This window comes from Crotalus tigris, unplaced genomic scaffold (genome assembly GCF_016545835.1).
Source record: "Crotalus tigris isolate CLP2741 ecotype Arizona unplaced genomic scaffold, ASM1654583v1 scf7180000024461.2689607, whole genome shotgun sequence".
Lineage (NCBI taxonomy): Eukaryota > Metazoa > Chordata > Lepidosauria > Squamata > Viperidae > Crotalus > Crotalus tigris.
In genome coordinates this window covers 1,972,350-1,990,426 of record NW_024100631.1, presented here as the reverse complement: position 1 = coordinate 1,990,426, position 18,077 = coordinate 1,972,350, and the positions used below count along the sequence as shown (strand labels likewise).

At 49.3% G+C, this 18,077-nt stretch overlaps 1 protein-coding gene across 3 annotated transcripts in view; it reads left to right on the top strand.

Moving 5' to 3' along the window:
- Positions 1 to 1,845: 1,845 nt before the first annotated feature.
- The window catches only part of TBX1 (T-box transcription factor 1), a 46,653-nt gene continuing 30,421 nt past the window's right edge, over positions 1,846 to 18,077 (top strand). The window contains exons 1-3 of one of the 3 annotated variants that reach the window (XM_039332345.1): positions 1,846 to 2,211; positions 7,978 to 8,563; positions 17,951 to 18,052. In XM_039332345.1, coding sequence (XP_039188279.1) covers positions 1,953 to 2,211; positions 7,978 to 8,563; positions 17,951 to 18,052 — 947 coding nt within the window. In that variant the 5' untranslated portion in view covers positions 1,846 to 1,952. Of the gene's footprint in view, positions 2,212 to 7,844; positions 8,564 to 17,950; positions 18,053 to 18,077 lie in introns of those variants that run through there. The other 2 variants (XM_039332343.1, XM_039332344.1) reach the window with 2 other exon arrangements.

Here is an 18,077-nt window from a genome sequence, read left to right as displayed (position 1 = left end):
CTCTGACTCCTTGTTTTATGCCAAGGATAATGGCTGGAGGAGCACTTAACTGGGGAGGGAAGATTAAAACCAAATCAATAATAATAATTATTCATGCCACTTGTCTACTTTTAAACATGTTAAATGTCGTCCACTGATAGGAAAGGTAAAACAGACTGTTTTGTAGATGTATGATCCTTCTTGAGCTAGGAAGCGCCTAACCAAAACTGAGCTCTAAGGAAAACATTACAGGGGAAACAGTTGATTGATTGAAATTGATTTATGAGTTGGTACCCTACTAGCTTAGCCTACCAAGGTTGTTCTCTCTCTCCTTGGGTCTACGTTTATGGGCATCCGATGCGCCTTCAGGTGCCTGGCACTCTGGCTCTCGTAAGCCCCAGCCAGCAGATCCAATGCTTAGAGATTATACCAGGGGATGCTATCACATTTGGAGATCTTCTAATCCAACCCAACCCCCTGCTCAATCAGGAGACCCTATGTTATGTCATTCTGGACAAATGGCTGTCCAGTCTCTTCTTAAAAACCCCCAGTGATGGAGCACCCACAACTTCTGGAGGCAGGCCGTTCCACTGGTTAATGGTTCTCACTGTCAGGAAATTTCTCCTTAGTTCCAGGTTGCTTCTCTCTTTGATCAGTTTCCATCCCTTGCTTCTTGCCCTGCCTTCTGGTGCTTTGGAGAATAGGTTAATCCCCCTCTTCTTTGGGGCAGCCCCTCAGCTATTGAAAGACGGCTATCACATCACCCCGAGTCCTTCTTTTCATTAAAGTAAACATACCCAATTCCTGCAAGCGTTCTTTGTATGTTTTAGCCTCCAGCCCTGCTCTGCTTGGGATAGGGGGATGCCGAAGAAGACACGCGTCCTTGGAATCAGGACCCCCGCCCCGCTTTTGGTCTGGATCTTCCAGGGACGGGGGGGGGGTATTTCCAGGCGTCCCAGTCAAGGCCAGTGGGGGTGCGAAGTGCAGAGTTTTGTATTCCCAGACTTATCTTGTCTTCCCTCCCTCCCTTAAAACTCGATTATCTTGTCTTAAAATCTTTGCTGCTGCTGCTGCTACTACAAGAGAGAGCAATAGAAGAGAACGCGGCAGCCGGCACAGGTAGATTCTCTTACGCGGGCAGGGCGCGCACCCCACCCGTGATCTTGCGCGGAGGGGACAGGGCGCGGAAAGGGGGTCCTTTGCATGCCCTGTAAGGGAACGGGCGACATCAATAAGGATGGGGAGGTGGGATAGAGGAGGAAAGTGGGGCGCCGGCGCTTGAAAGAGGGACCCGGAGGAATACAAGTTTTTTTGGGGGGGGGGAAGTTTTGGAAAGAGAACCGGGTGCGCCAGTTTTGACTTCGCACGTCCTCGCCTCTCCGGATTCCTGGCGGAATGGGACAGCCAAGCGGCCGCGGTCAACTCACCACAGGGACAAGTCGACGCACGCCGGACAATTCAACAATTCAATTTCATCATTTAAAATAGTTTTTTTAAAAAAAAAAACCAAAAAAGCTATTTTGATGTTCCTTTCGTCCCTCCGTCGGCATCCTTCCTTTCATGTTATTTCCTTCGGTATTAGTGTAAAGGCTTGTCCCGCGGCGAGTTGGCGCCTGGGAAGAGAAAGGAGCGCATCCCACCGGGCTGAATCGGGCGCAAACGGCTCCGGATCGCTGCCTTTGCCTGCCGCCAGCGCGGGAGGTGTCGGCGGCGGGGCAGGGCGAAGGCGCGCTCGGCGGCGCTCTCCGCCAGCTGGTTGGAGGGAGGAAGGCGGCGAGGGGCTGGGGAGGGGCTGGGGAGGGACGGGCCCCGGGGGGGGGTTGAGGGGTGAGCCGCGTTGGGAGCCTCCGCTGCCGCTTGCCTTTCCTCGCCACTCGTTCCGGCCGCGTTCAGGCCAGCCGCCCCTGGAGCGCTGAGCTGGGGCTGGCAAGGCGCCGTCGGGCGGGTTTCCCCGCTGCCCCCCCCCGCCTCCCATGGACGAGGCGAGCCCCCTGTCCCCAAAGGCCAACGCGTTCAGCATCGCTTCTCTGATTGCAGCCGCCGAACGCGCCAGCGAGGAGGAGGAGGAGGAAGAAGAGGAGGAGGAGGGGGAGGAGGAGGAGAAGGAAGAACCTGCGCTGGACTGTCTGCCCGGCGCCGCCTTCGCCGGCGGGAGCCTTCGCAAAGCTTACCACCCCCCCGCCGTCGCCCGGAGAAGGATGCATTTCAGCGCGGTCACCCGAGACATGGAAGGTAAGGCGCGGAAAGAAAAAATCACGGTTGGCCTGCGCGCGGGGGTCCAAAACTCCGGGGCTCCTCTGCTCTCCGCTACCCCTCCGGGGACCACCCTCCCCGGCCGAGATTCGGACGAAGGGGATTGCCTGGGGGACAAATCCCCCCTCCTCAACCCATCCACCCCCCTTAAATCTGCCTGCTCTTTCGCCTAAAATAAGGACACTAACGTACCTCCGATTAAAGACCCCCTCCTTGCTTAAGGCTGCCCTTCCCTTTTAAAAACGAACCCCTCTCTTGCAATTGAACTGGGGGGGGGTTGTCTCTCGGAATAGGCCGGCTTTGGGGGGGCTTCTGGCCTCCAGGCCAACGCGTTACGGGATGGAGGCGCAGAAACCTGGCTAAGCCGCGCTAGCTGTCCAGCAAGCTATGCCGGTCTTCCCCGACGTTCCCGGCTGCCGTCCTGTCGACGGACAGCTGAAATCCAACCGCCTTTCAGAGCACGGCTTCAGGAAACTTACGACCGAGTCTTGCCTAGACTTAGTGGAGGCTCGTGGGACCCCCGAATCTTGTCTCTTCTGCTCATCTACCTGTCCCACCGCGGTTGTGTGGTCTCAAAGATGCGCGTCCGTAAGGAACACCCCAGAATTGGCAGCCTGAATGACCGGTTGGCTATAGCCGTGAATCTGAAACTGCAGGGTGGCTGGGATGCAGGCAAGGTGGCGAACGAAGTGGCCAAAGTTGGCTTGTTTCGGAGGAAGCCAGGTTGTGCCCCTACGTCCTCACACGTCAACCATCTAGAATAGCTGGGCTTGAAATGGCTGGGGAAGTGACCTCTCCCCTCCCTCGCTGCCCCATTGTCACCCCACGGTTTTGTTGACAGGTCTATGGACCTGGGTCTCTTTTAGGGCTCATCAAATGAGTCCACCGGGGCACCAGATCCAACCGCGCCTGCATTCACACAAGCTTGAATCTCGATTTAAGTTAGTTGCTTAGTTTATAGGTCAGCCTAGAAAAAGTTAGCTCGGGACAGTTCGGGGATTAGCAGAAGCCCGCTGGGCAAATCCTGCTGTGCCGCTTAAGAAAACGGGATTCTCTGAGTAAACCCTTAGTTAATTCTGAGTAACGCGTTGTCTCTAAGTAACCATGCCTTCGGAACAGAAACTTAAGAGTCCTTTCTATCAAAGGGCTTTGCTTCGTTCCCGAGAAGTAAATTCACCACTGAACACAAATAGAACACAAACTGGGGTGCATATATATATATATATATTTCTCTTGGGAAGTCTCTTCCGATGGGGGAAACAATCCAGAAGCTACGAGTAGCTCAGATACGGGGTGGATAAACCTAGCAGTACTCTGTTAATGACAGCTATTTGTCATATTAGCGAGCTTGCCACGAGCTGTGCCGCTCCAGGGCAAACTCACGTGTCTGTTAAGTCCACGTGGAGAGGGGGAGGGGTGGCATGCAGCCTGTCGGAGGCAGAAATACAGGAATCTGTACCCCGGATTCAGACAATAGGCTTTGGGGTCGTTAGCCCCTGGGGAGAATCCACGAACGATACAGGTGGCTTAACGTGGGATTCAACGCAGTCCAGACTCTTTGCAATCGGTGAATTGCTAAACCGTGGTTAATCAAAGGGGTAGCTTGGCAAAATCTGGGAGGAAGAATGATCAAGATGTTTCCTCGTCAGCCACAGGATCCTTTTTTTAAAAAAGCCCCCCCCCATTTATTTTAAAGAGGCGAAAATGGCTTGTTTTCCCCTTTACAGGACAATAAAATAAAACTAGCTTCCGTGCATTTATCTTAGGCTGGATTTGGAGACCACAGATAGGTCTCCAAATGGCGCGTTCTAGATCCCTGGCATTAACTGCCCACCAAGCCGGGTTTCAGACCTTATTGCCACGCAAAACTGACTAGCAATATTTGTGCTTTGCCAGCCCTGTTCTTATAGACACCCTCCCCCCCCCAACCACGCCTTAAGAAATTACATTTTTAGCTCAGCGCTATTTTAGCATCCCTGGATCTGCCACCTAAAACGCTGGTTTGAACAAGCCATGATGTAATTAATTTAGCCAAGCAGGTTGGGGGAGCGCTGTCACAACTGAGGCAGGGTGACTCTCTTCTCCCCCCGCCCCCCAAAAATAAAATTTGATAATAGTGCCTTAAGAAGCCTTTTTTTAATGCGCTCAACTGAATAAGAGAAAGGAGATGGAAGGGGAGACTGTGAATTCAAGTCCCTCCTTCGCCACGAAAACCGACTTTGAGCCAATCGCCAGGAGACGGTGAGTTCTAGTCCTGACTTAGCCATGGAAGCCACTTGGGTGTCTTCGGGCCACTCCTTCTCTCTCAGCCCAACCTACCTCACAGGGTTGTCGTTGGGGGCAAATAGGAGGACGACGTGGTGGATATGTTCCTATCCGCCCGCTTTGTAAAAATAATAAAGGCGTGATGCAAATGAAAGAAATGAATTCACGGTTTACACAGTGCAGAAGAGATGAAAAAAATAAAATAAAAGAGGAAGGGATAACTGGGTGGTTGAGACAAAAAAAAAAGATTAGGAGAAGCACCGCGTGTAAAAATAATATTGTGGCTCCGTTTGAGAGCTGCAGGTCAAAGAAAGTGGCTTCGCCTTGACGGCTGAGACAGGCCTTTGAAAAACCAAAATATTGCTCTGAACTGGAGAATAGGAGAGAAACCCACAGGGTTTTGACCTAAATATTTGTCCCAAATATTTGTGATGGAGGTCGAGACGCTGTAGCTATCAAATGAAGAAAAAATACCTTGAAAATTAAGCGCCAGAAACCCCCTCCCCTGCCCCAAGCGAGCGTAGAATACTGGCGGAGCGTTTAAAAGAAGGAAGGGTGGAAAGGGACAATAAACAGCGCAGCTTCCTCTGGATTTTATCCACTTCTTTTTATAGGTTTTTCGGCTTGGCCTCGGGATTGTTTAAAATGTCCTCTCTCCTTCTCTCCCTCCCTCCCTCCCTCCCCCCCCAAAAAAAACACAGGCACACTAAAACACACACACAAAAAGACACATCTCTATTAGCTGTCTGTCTATCCTAATTCTTATATCATCTGTCTGTCCATCCTTCCTTACCTCCCTCTATCCCCTCCCCACAAAACACGGGCACACTCAGACACACACACACACACACACACACACACACACAAAGACACATCTCTATCATCTGTCTGTCTATCCTAATTCTTATATCTGTCTGTCCATCCATCCATCCTAATTCCTATATTTTTGTCTTTCTATTTCTATCTATCTATTCATCTATCTATATTTTCTATCTATCTATCTATCTGTCTGTCTGTCTGTCTGTCTATCTATTATTATTATTTATTATCTATTTATTATTATATCTATCTATCATTATCTATTTATTACCTATCTATTATTATTATCTATTATCTATTTATTATTATTATATCTATCTATCTATCTATCCTTATCTATTACCTATCTATTATTATTATCTATTATTATTATATCTATCTATCTATCCTTATCTATTACCTATCTATTATTATTATCTATTTATTATTATATCTATCTATCTATCTATCTATCATTATCTATTACCTATCTATTATCTATTATTATTATATCTATCTATCTATCATTATCTATTACCTATCTATTATTATTATCTGTTATCTATTATTATTATATCTATCTATCTATCTATCTATCTATCTATCTATCTATCTATCTATCTATCTATCTATCTATCTATCTATCTATCCTAATTACTATATATACTATTAAAAATACTCCTAAAAGTCGACAACCACTTAATGGCACACAGTCAATATATATAAAAAAAATTAAAAGCCGTCGCCCTTATTCTCTAGCATGATAAATACCGACGGTATCCGAGAGTTTCATCGCGGGAAGAAGAGAAAATTAGGGCGCCCCGAGGCCGCCGAAGCCCTGGCACGAACGGCCTCAAAAGCCAAGTCTCTCGCGAGCGGCTTCCCCAGGGCTTTCGAGGAGGAACCGCGGTAGGAAATTATTGCACGAGACCCCCCCCCCAACCCCAAGGCGAGAGGCGTTGGAGGGATGTATGGAAAAAAACGCTTGACTCGTTTCCTCGCCTCCCCCCCCCAAATGTCTTTCACTGGCATTGGGCATTAAAATAAAACGGAGAGTGGATCGCGCCTTCTCCTCCAGCTGCAAATTTCCAAAGGCGAACTCAAAGCTGTTTTTCTCCTCCTCCCCCCCCCGCTCCACAACGAGTATAAGCCCCATTTAAAATTCCTTCCTAATGGATGGGGTTTTCGCCCCCGATTCCGAGGCTCGGGGCGCCCCGATAGATTGCCCGGAGCTTAACACGCGTTGGGCTGGAGGAGTCTTCAGAACGTGGCTCCCTCTGGAGCTGTTCAGCCTTCTTTCTTCTGGCCTCGAGCCTCGGCCCAACCGGGCAGGGTTAGAGTTGGGGGCCCATGGAGAGGATCGGGACAAGGCCAGTCGGAAGGGGGGGTTGCGGGATTGGCGCCCCCCCTCCACTTCTTGCTGGTGTAGGCCAAATTCCTCCGGCAGGAGGGCGAACGGGAGAACAGGCGCTAAGCAGATTGCAGATATATATATACATACATACATATATACATATATATATATTCATACATATATACATATATATATATTCATACATATATACATATATATATATTCTAGAAGTCAGCCCCCCCTTTTCTTTTTGGCCCGAGACCGGATTGCTCTCCTCGTCAAACATTCCCGGGGGGGGGGAGTTTACCTGTAAAGGTGGTTAACCCCTTCCCTCCCCCTCCGCCTTCTCTCAGAGGAAGGAGAGAAGGAGAGCTAAAATCCAAAGAGAACCGGTTTGGCGGCGGCTTCGGGGGCACCCGGCGAGGCAGCCTCGCAGCCAAGCCAGGAGAAAGAGAGGCGGACAAGGTTGGGGAGGGGGGGGGGAACCAGCCTCGCCCGGCGGCGTCAGCGAGCATATTGTTGGCTGCCTCCTCGCCTGCTCCCCTCCAGGCTGGGGAGGCCGAGAGAAAGGAGAGGAGAGGGGCGGGAAAACTTGCTGGCTCTCGGAGGGAAGCCAAGACGAGCCGCGGTGCGCGCTCCCTGGAAGAGGCAACAAAGCGCGGCGCCGCGCCCTTCCAAGCTGGGAACGCGCCCTGGAAGCAGAAGGAGCGCGCCCTCGGCTGGCATAAACCCCGCCTGGGCGGAGAAGGGGAGAAGCAGCGGGCAAAGCCAAGCCTGGCTTTGCGCGCACGGGCTGACTTGGCCCGGCTCCGGGGAGAAGAGCGCCCAGTTGGACGTGGGGAAGGGCAGGACCTCCCCTTAACTGCAGCCCGAAGCCTGGGTCTCTAAGCGGGCGGGGGAGAAAGGAGGAGGAGGGTGGGGGGGGGAAGAAGGTGGAGCGCGCGCGCCTGGAGCGTGCGCGCTCCGGCTCGAACTTGGCCGAGCGCAAAAGCGGGGCAGGAGCGCAGGAGGCAGCCGCCAGGGACGCGCGTTCCGGGCGCCCTTCTGAGGGCGCGCACGCCGCTGGCCGGCCGGCGGAGTGGCGGGCTGGCTGTTCGGGGTGCTATAAGTGGAGGCGGGTCGCGACGGGGCGGCCCAGAGCCCAACGGGAGGGAGGGAGGGAGGGAGGGAAGGCAGGGCGGGCAGGCGAGGGAGCCAGGCCGGCCGGCGGCGCTTTGGTGCCCTCCCCGCCCTCCTTCTCTTCCTCCTCCTCCTCCTCCTCTCCTGACACACTCTCTCTCTTTCTCCCTCTCTCTCTCTTCCTCGCCTCCTGCCTGGGATGATCTCAGCCGTCTCCAGCCCGTGGCTCACGCAGCTCTCCCACTTTTGCGATGTTGCAGCTTTCACCGCCAACAGCCTGAGCAGCTTCAACTCGGCCGCGGCCGCCGCGGCGGGCTACCCCCACCTCCCGCCCTCCCCGGCTGGAGAGACCTACGGCCAGCATGAGCCGCCGCCGCCGCCGCACTACGAGCCCTGCTCGGCCCAGCCGCCGCCTCACCACCCGCCGGCCCAACAGCAGCACCACCAGCCACCCCACCACCACCACGGCCAAGCGCAGCACGGCGGCTACTCCTTCGCGCCCGGAACGGGGGGCAACAACCCAGCTCCTCCGGGGGGCTCCGAGGCTCCCGAAGGCGGCGGCGGCGGTGGAGGAGGAGGAGGAGGAGGCGGCGGCGGAGGAGGAGGAGGGGGAGGAGGAGGAGGAGGAAGCAGCGGATCGGGCTCCGGCTCCGGAGGATCGGGCCCGGCTTCAACCAAGGCTCCGGTCAAGAAGAATCCCAAGGTGGCCAACGTCAGCGTCCAGTTGGAGATGAAAGCGCTCTGGGACGAATTCAACCAACTGGGCACCGAGATGATCGTCACCAAGGCCGGCAGGTTAGCAGGGCCCGGCGGGTCCCTAAAACAGTGGCGTGGGGTGGGCTGTGGGTTTGTGGGTAGGGAGGGGAGGAACTCTACTTCCCATGCGTTGGGGGGGGTGACACTTGGACTCCAGCGGCTTCCCGTCCTCGCGCTTTTTCCAGGCCCCGCTGCGCCTCCTGTGCGCCAAAGGGGTCTTTTTTTTTTTTCCCCTCTTTTTTGGAGCGCAGCCCGCCTGCCCGCCTTGCGCGTGGTCTTTGGCGAGGACTCGGCCGACTTTGCGCGTCTTTCCCAGGGATTGGGGGCGGCAGGGGAAGGCGGAAAAGTCTGGGGGGGGAGGGGCGCCGTTGCTTTGCTGTGGGAAAGTGCCGGGAACTGTTTTGGATCGGGAGGCGTTTTGGATGCCGAATGCTCGGTGGAGTTTGTCTTACAGTTTAATCCTCCGCGGGTTTTGCGCGAACAAAGCGGCGCGGGGGGGGGCGAAGTGCAGCCGGTCGTATTTGAAGAATGGCTGGAAACACGTAGACACACACACACACACACACACACACACACACACACACACACACACACAGATTGTGATTTTATTAACGCAAGGGAAGACTGAAAAGTTAATTCCTAGCTAGCCGGTGCCCGACCTCGCTTGCTTTTTCCACCGTCTTAGGCCTCTCCTGTTTTAACGGCGTTGGTTTCCCAACGGCTCAGCCTATGTCTACTTTTCTCTTCCTAAAGCTGACTTTTTGTTTCCTTTAAATTCGGCCTGGTTCTGAGGGTAGGTTACAAGCTGGGGCAAAAAAACTCCATCTTTTAGACCTCCCCCCTTCCCCTGCAAACCCTTGGCTGGGTTTTGGCCCGATCGATCGAAAGCGCGTCTGCAGAGGTTGCAGGAAATGAAAAACGTAACCCAAGCCGGGGTGGGTAATCAGAAGAGGAATAATTAGCTCCTGGCGATAAGTGATCAGTTCATTAAGGGTAGGGCAAAGATCTCCGGAACCTCAGGTTTCAAAAACCTGTTTTTAGTCCTTCTTAACTCGTCCGCAGCCTCCCGCCTCCTTGTGTGCATGCGTGCATGCGTGTCACCCTTCTCCTTCCCTCTGGCTGGGGATGATGGGAGCTGCCTCAGACATATCTAGAGGAACGGCCTTGGGAAAGGGGTAGGGCCTGTGTGTTTTCAAACCCACGAGGGCACATTTTCGTTTGTGGTTTATTCTGTGAGGGAGGGGGTGGAAGCAGGGCTGTCTGAACGCTCTGAAGTTCAAGGGTGCTCAGAATTTTAGACTCGGTTTTCCTTCCTTCCTTCCTTCCTTCCTTCCTTCCTTCCTTCCTTCCTTCCTTCCTTCCTTCCTTCCTTCCTTCCTTCCTTCCTTCCTTCCTTCCTCGGATAGAGCTTCATTGAAAGTGCCAGAGCGCAGATAGTTTGACCGAATGGAATTGTCCCCAATTGACTGGGCCGCTCCAATTCTTAGCCGCGCAAAAGCTCCCCAGCAAAAGTTAGCAAAAAAAAAAAAAAAAAGGCGGGGGGGGAAGGCAACATTAACAATCAAATCCATGGCGGGGGGGGGGCGCCGGGGGAGAAACCAACAAGCCAGGCATTCAGTGACTCGCCCACCATTTATTTTCCTGCCTCTTTCAAGAGCTGCAAAAAAAAAATCTTCGCGTCCTTTCCGGACAGGAATTTGTGTGACGCTTTTAACCATGGCGCTGGCCTTGAAACCTTCAAACCCTCATCCAGGGGGGGGGATCCAAAGCCAGCTCCACCTCTAGGACCGTCTGCTTAATTAATTAACATCCTCCCCCCCCCCCGCAAGAGAAAATATTACTGTAGTTAGGAATGGTCGCTGCTGAGGCCAGGAAAGAAAAAACGATTTAGAAGAAAATGGCCACCAGCATTTAATGTAATTGGTAGAATAAATAGTGTCTGAAACCTGGCATTTAGTATAACTTATATTATATGTGTGTGTGTACTTGTGTGTGTGTACATATATACACATTTAAAATAAGCGTGCACATGTGTGTGTTTATAAACATGAAAGCATGGTGTGCGCATATGCATGCATGTGCATCTATATATATGTACGTGTCTATATATATATGTGTGTGCGTGTGTGTGAACATAATTTAAAACAGTATGTGCTCCTGTGTTTTACCTGCGTGCTTTGTGTGTGTGTGTGTGTGTATAAAAGCGTGCATACATATCTTCATGTGTGTGTGTGTGTGTGTGTGTTACATTTTAAAGGGTGTGCCTGTGTTTATGAAAGCATATATATAAAATGTATATACATTTTAAAGGACACGTGTATGCATAATTTGTGTGCGCACGTACACATATACACGCCCACATTATTAATTCTTTTCCTCCCACCCCCCCAAAAATTATTGGTATTTGGGTTGTGTTGTAGGGTCTCCGTTTATGCTTTCCTTGAAACGTTTTTGCTCCGTTAATTTCTGCTAGTAACCCAACGCGATGAATGACGTTCCCGGTTAGGAGAGAAGCAGCTTCGGATTATAAAAAACGAGAAACGCAGCTTCGGTTTAAAAAAAAAAAAAGGGGGGTGGAAAATATATCGCTGGCCCTCAAATGCAAATCTAAGGATGGTTTCCTATCGAAGGCAACCAGTTTTGAACGCGGCTTTGGCAAAAGGGGGGAAATATATATTGCTGGCCCTCAAATGCAAGTGGCAACCTAGGCAGGCTTTCCTATTGAAGGCAACCAGTTTGCAATTAATCTCTTTGGAGAGTCGATCTATAGGCGTCTTAAAACTGGGGAGGCATGGAGAAAAGTCCTCAGACAGCGCCTGTTCGCATTTGGTTAAAAAAAGGAAAGAAAAAAAGAAACGAACGGGATTAAGTAGAATGCAAAACTGCTCTCGTTGCTATCAAAAAATAGAAAAAAAAAAACAGAAATAGACACCACCAGCCCCCTCTCTTCTCCTGTGTGTTTATATACCTTTATTCCCCCTTCATTTTAAGGGAAAAATCATGTAAACCTGGAATTAAAGTGGAGATCCGGCCGACCCTTATGCATAATAGTTTGTGGGCACGCGGATTCGTCTCTGTTGTTGGAAATGAAGCAATGCAATCCAGGCGCGCCCTGGCTCTTTTTTTATTCGTTGGTCTTGGATAAAAAATGAACGGAAAATTAAATGTTTTCGTGGACCTTAACTTCTTCCCACATCAGCGTTTCTAGGTATAGCTTTTTAACTGATTTAACCGCCTGGATCTACAACTAAAGGGAGCCGCAAAGCAGGGGGGGCTTCCACATATTTTGGAATCGGGTTATATTTTACTTCATAGGCCAACAGATGCTGTGCAGATAAATTCTATATTTTTGCTTCCTAGGATTTTTTTTTAAAAAGGGTAGTTTCAGCACTCTTCTTTACACAATCCCTAAAAGTAAGCCTCCCTTGGTGTGTTGCTTGGATTTAAGGTGTCCTAAAATATGTTTTCTGGAATAAATCAGAATTGCATTGGAGAGTTGTGCCCGGGCATAAACCACGGTTTACCAACAATGGAGATTTGGGTTACCCAACACACAAAGCCACAGCCTCCTCCCCCCGTCCTCTCAGAGTTGTAATTTCCCCATTTCCGACTCTAGCAATTCCACGGATCATCCCTAGAGGGCAACACAGACTGGGCCCACTGGCTCCATCCTGCTGCCCTCTAGAGGACGCTCCGATTTTTGCAGCCAAGATGCGGTAGCAATACATTTTTTTTATTATTATTATTTGCTGGCTGGAAAATACTAGCCAACTCAGCTTAGTGAAGAGACCATAGTTAAAGGTAACCCTGGCTTTGTACAATTCCACCCCACCCCCCCCCCGTCCCACTTTCTTCCAACCTGCACTCTCTCCATAAAGCGTGACTATAAATTCCATAAATTCCAGTACCCGAAATTGGAATCCTGCAGTTTGTAATGTGCAATCCCACAAATGTATTGGTGAGAGACGAAACGTTTCTGTGTGTCTCTGTAAGAGACAGAGAGAGAGAGAGAGAGAGAGAGAGAGAGAGAGAGAGAGAGAGAGAGAGAGAGAGAGAGAGAGAGAGAGAGAGAGAGAGAGAGAGAGAGAGAGAAAGAAGTATTGAGACAGAGACGGAGAGACAGTGTTTATGTGAATTTTCTATGAATCAGCCTGGCATCACCTATGAGTAAGTTGGGAGTTATATAAAGTTGTTTAATAATAATAATCATTTTATAAATAGGGCAGCTGCTCCATTTTATTTCGGTTTTAGAGGCCACAGTAAGCTGGAGAACAGTTGCTGAGAACTTTTTTAAGAGTTGGGAGCCTTTTTCCCATCTCCTGCCCCCCCCCATCTTTTCTAGGCTGGGTTATCCCAGAGAGAGAGAGAGAGAGAGAGAGAGAGAGAGAGAGACGGTTAGAAGGAACACCAATGGGCCTGATCCACCAGCGCCAAATAAATCATTTTCCTTGATAGATTTTTTTTTTCTTTCTGTCTCGTCTCCTAAATCCACTGAATAAGTTTAACGCTCTTCCACAGAATTCCGTCTTTGGAGATTTTCAAAGCTAAAGGGGAAATAAGGGACCCTTTCTTCCCCACCCCGCCCCCCCCAGCTCAGGAAGGAGGCTCAGATTATGCCCTAAAATTTTCTGTATGCATAAAAGGAGGGGGGGAATGCCTCTTTTTCGCAAAAGAACAAGAAGCGGTTGGGTCACGGGTGCAAATCCTAAACCGTTACCGATTTGTTATCAATCCTGTTATCAATACCGCAGGATCAGGAAATGATCACGAAGCGCAGGGTCATGATTTAAATTAAAACAATAACAATCTAAACTCCACTGAAGTTACCTTCCGTCGTTTTGGCCGTGCACCCCTTTTTCTGAGCAAAAAAAATGTCTTGGGGGGGGTCTTGTAGCCCCACGCCCGGCAAAAAAAAAATATGTCGCGGATGGCACTTTTTTTTTTTTTACCTATTTCTGTCGATTTATGTGATCTGTATAACCGCCTGTCTCGAAAAGCGCTTTCAAAGTCGACCCCCCCCGCCTCCCCAAAGGGTAAAAAATTATATAAAAAAAAAATCCAGTCGAAAAAAAAAAGTCATTTTCTCGCCGAAGTGCCGCCCAGTTTATTTATTCTGTGTATATATATTTCATAGTTTCTTAAGCCTCCGACTCCCTCGGAGAGTTCCCGGCTTTGCAAAACGTGCAAAAAAGAAAAACTAAACTAAACTAAAATAAAATAAAAAATAATTCCGCCGGCGCCCTTTTGCTGTTTCGAGTGGGGGAGGGAAGTTTTCCAAGACACCCTCTCCCCGCGGTTGGTAGGGTTGATTTCAACGGGATTGCACGGTTTTACACAACCACACAATCACACTTACACAATCGCACACACACATACACACGGGCAAAAGAATTCTTCCAAATGGACAATCGGAGGTTCAATTGGACTAAGAGGTTAGGTATTATTGTGGGTCTTCGCACAGTCGGCCAGATGTTCAGATGGCCAGATGTTTCGCATTTCCCCCCACCACCACCTATCGAATCCTACCCCAGGACTTTGGGATAGGCAGATGTGGTCCTTGGAGGGTGTAAAAAAGTCAGCTGTTCCAAAAAAAGATCCCTTTTGCTAGATCTTTCACGATCAAATACGACACGATCAGATGTTATCATCGTTATCAAATATTATATTACCCTATTATATTTTGGGTCGCGTCGCGTTGTATTATCAGGCTACCTTATTTATTATTACGATAATAATAATAAGGTAATTATTATTACCTTATTATTATCGCGTTGTATTATTAGGCTACCTTATTTATTATTACTACGGACGATTAGCCTCACAGACGAAAGCTGGAGAAAACTCTTTTTTTAAAAAAATAAAGAAATAAATATTGACTTGAAAAAATAAACATTTTAAAAGTAAACTAATTCAGGGCCAAGGACTTGGCTTCTTCGTGTATGGGCTAACCGTACATCAAGCCAGATGTTTAAATGATGCTTCTTTATTTTATTCGTTCATATCCCGCCCGCATTCGTTTTATAAGTCACTCCAGGCTAATTCGCCTTCCTCCTCCCCTTCCTCCTCCTCCTCCTCTTTCCCTTATTCTTCTCCGCCTTGTTTGTTCAAGTCGTATTTATCAAATTATTCTGGTAGCGCCAATGTTTGCGGGTCGGATGGAGCAACCTGAATCGTCCCGAAGGGGGTCAGGACGAACGGAAACGTTTGGGGTTGATAAACCTTGGTTTCCCTCGGGCGGAGCGAGGAGGGCCTAAGGGGGAAAAAAAGAAACGGAACAAACCCAGATCCACCCTCCGCATCCAGACCGGGGCTCAGAAAGTTGCGCCAAGGGGAGCGAAGGAATGGAAACAAGTCCGGATCGTTTTCGCTCCGGCCGAAAGGAAGAAGGAAGGAAGGAAGGAAGGAAGGAAGGAAGGAAGGAAGGAAGGAAGGAAGGAAGGAAGGAAGGAAGGAGGGACGCGCGATGCGTTTTTAAACGGCGGCCTCTTCTCCGATTCCTTTGTCAATAAAGCCCCGTCTGGTGGATCTGGGGACTTTGCTCCTCTCTCTCTCTCTCTCTCTCTCGCTCTCTCTCTCTCTCTCTCTCTCTCCCCTCCCTCCCTCCCTCCCTCCCTCCCTCTCTCTCTCTCTCTCTCTCTCTCTCTCTCTCCCTCTCTCTCTCTCTCTCCCCCTGGGGGTAAAATTGAAGGGCAAAATGTAGAAAATAAGTATAAGGTGGATTGTGAGAGTTTAAAACCTCCTCCTCCTCCTTCTTTCTCTTTTCTCCTCCATTTTCTCTTTCTCCTTCCTCTTCTCCTTCCTCTTCCTCTCCTCCTTCCTCTCCCTCTCCATTTTCTCTTCCTCCTCTTTCTCCTCTTCCTCTCCTCCTCCTTCTCCATTTTCTCTTTCTCCTTCTCCTTCCTCTTCTCCTCCTTCCTCTTCTCCTTTCTCTCCTTCTCCATTTTCTCTTCCTCCTCTTTCTCCTCTTCCTCTCCTCCTCCTTCATTTTCTCTTTCTTCTTCTCCTTCCATCTTCTCCTCCTTCCTCCTCCTCCTTTCTCTCCTTCTCCTTCTCCATTTTCTCTTTCTCTTCTTCCTCTCCCTCTCCTCCTCCTTTCTCTTCTTCTCCTTCTCCATTTTCTCTTTCTCCTCTTCCTCTCCTCCATTTTCTCTTTTTCCTTCTCCTTCCTCTCCTCCTCCTCCTTTCTCTCCTTCTCCTTCTCCATTTTCTCTTTCTCCTCTTCCTCCTCTTCCTCTCCTCTTTTCTCTCCTTCTTCTCCATTTTTTCTTTCTCCTCCTCCTCTCCCCTTCCTTTGCTATAAATTTGGAGTAGCCACCCACATCATTATAATTAAATCCTGACAAACGGCTAGGGGGAGGCCACATGCTCAGAAAGGAGATCAGCCAAAGATCAGTTTCTAGACCCCAGCCAGGGTAGTAAAATTCCCCACTTTTGTTCCTTGCAAAGCCTCCCTCTCATCCACCTTTCCTCTCTCGGATTCGGACCAAGGAGAAGAGCAACAGGGAGGGAAAGCTGGTGATCTGCGCACCGCTTGGACTACAACACCCATCCTCTCCACCTGGCTGGGGAGGCTGAGGGTTGAAGTCTGGGCAATGGTGAGGAACCTCTCTAGGTGTCCATTCAAGCGACCTCAAATGATCCTGGTTTTTCTGTTCCTGGTCACACCAGCGTGAGCGCAAGACAACTTCGTCACTCTTTGGAACCAGCTCTAAAGTCCCATGCACCCAGTTGTTCGAAGTGCTTTCACTTCTCCTTCAGCTGAGTTTCAGGAAAAATATTTCCTAACTGGATGGAATCTTGCCCACAAATTGTCACATTTAATTTGAACAGGCAGATTCTTTTAACAACCAGCCTCCTTGCTATTGAGCTTTTGATATTGGCTTGCCAGGAGATCCGGAATATGGCAATGCATCTTGTGTTTGGAAGGAAATTTTTGTAGGGCGTGTGTCGACCTTTAATGCAAGCCCGGAGCAAGGAAAGTGTTGGAGGCATCTGTAAATTAAGAGGGGCGGGGGAGTTTCTGTGGAGGGATTCCAGTGAGTTTAATGATGGAATTTATTCATTCCTGGACATACACGCTATCCCGGTTAGCTGCTCTGGGTTTGTAAAGCTCAAACTGCCTTTTAAAAAAAATAATAATAATAATTCTAGAACTTGCAACCTTGAGATTCACCAAAGAAAGGCAAAAAGCAGATCAGACGGAGTTTGGCCTTGAGTTCTGGTGAGAACTAGAAGCTTTACTAATACAATTGTGCGGATTTTTCACTGGTGCTAATTTCCCTCTTTGTCAGGGGTCGGGGATGGGCGCCAGGGATTGCCATGCTAGCGAGAATACCTTGATGGGTTTATTTTAGCTCCTTCCAAGGATGTCAAAAAAAAGATCCACTAACTCAGAAGGCCAGGAAGATGAAGCCAAGAATTTAAACTTGGGAGCTTAAATTAAAAAAAAAAAGTTGCTTCTTTATCTGTGACGGGCAACCCAGTCTTTGACTGCCAGTTTTATTCTGGTCAGAAATACAGATTCATAGAATTCTTCCCCTGGATATGCTAAGTGCAGAATTAAGCAGTTAGAGAATTGGTGCTCTCTGAACATGGTGGTTTTCTTGCAAACGTTTCATTACCCAACGAGGTAACATCATCAGTGCTAGAAGGGAGGAGGAGGAAGAGAAGGAGAAGGAGAAGGAGGAAGAGGAGGAGGAGGAGGAGAAGGACTATGGGGTCTTTGGTGTCCTCTGAACTTGGTTGTTTTCTTGAAGACATTTCATTACCCAACTAGGTAACATCATCAGTGCTAGAACAGACTGGGGCTACCTCTCTGTTCGTCTGCAAGAAAACCACCACGCTCAGAAAGCACCAAAGACCCCACAGTTTTCAACCCTGAGCTACAAATATCCTAACTGGTAGTTAGAGAATTGAGATTTACAGCGTGAAATCTGAAATCCGACAGCATATGGTCTCCATCTCTAAGTTAGGTTTTTTTTAGATCAAGAGGCCAAAGAGGCCAATCTGTAGCCAGTAGGGCAACAGAACAAATAACGAAGAAGAGTCTTGTGACACACTGAAGATGGCCAATTTACAGTCAATTCCTAATGGGAACTAAATTGGTTTAGTTTTTCAATGTCATCAAAAACACGGCTATGGTGACACCCTAAGTGTTGGGTCACCACCATTGGCTGGGTGATGTTAGAAATGGCCTTCAAAACAGGAACAAGGGACTCGTGGTGGGCAGAATCAAGAGATGGCCATGTCCACCCCAAGGTCCTCTGTCACGATCTAACCCCCTTCCTACAGGGTTTTGATTTCCTCGTTGCTCAATGCCACCTCAGTTTCCCTTTCTTTGGAAAGTCTTCCTTCAAGCAGAGATCAGGGTGGGCCTTTGCCAGATGCTCATCCCTCCTTCTCAGCTTTCTCCCCTTCCTTCTGCAGGAGGATGTTCCCCACCTTCCAGGTGAAAATCTTTGGGATGGATCCCATGGCAGACTACATGCTCCTGATGGACTTTGTCCCGGTGGATGACAAACGTTATCGGCAAGTATCGGAAGCCTTCTCTGGG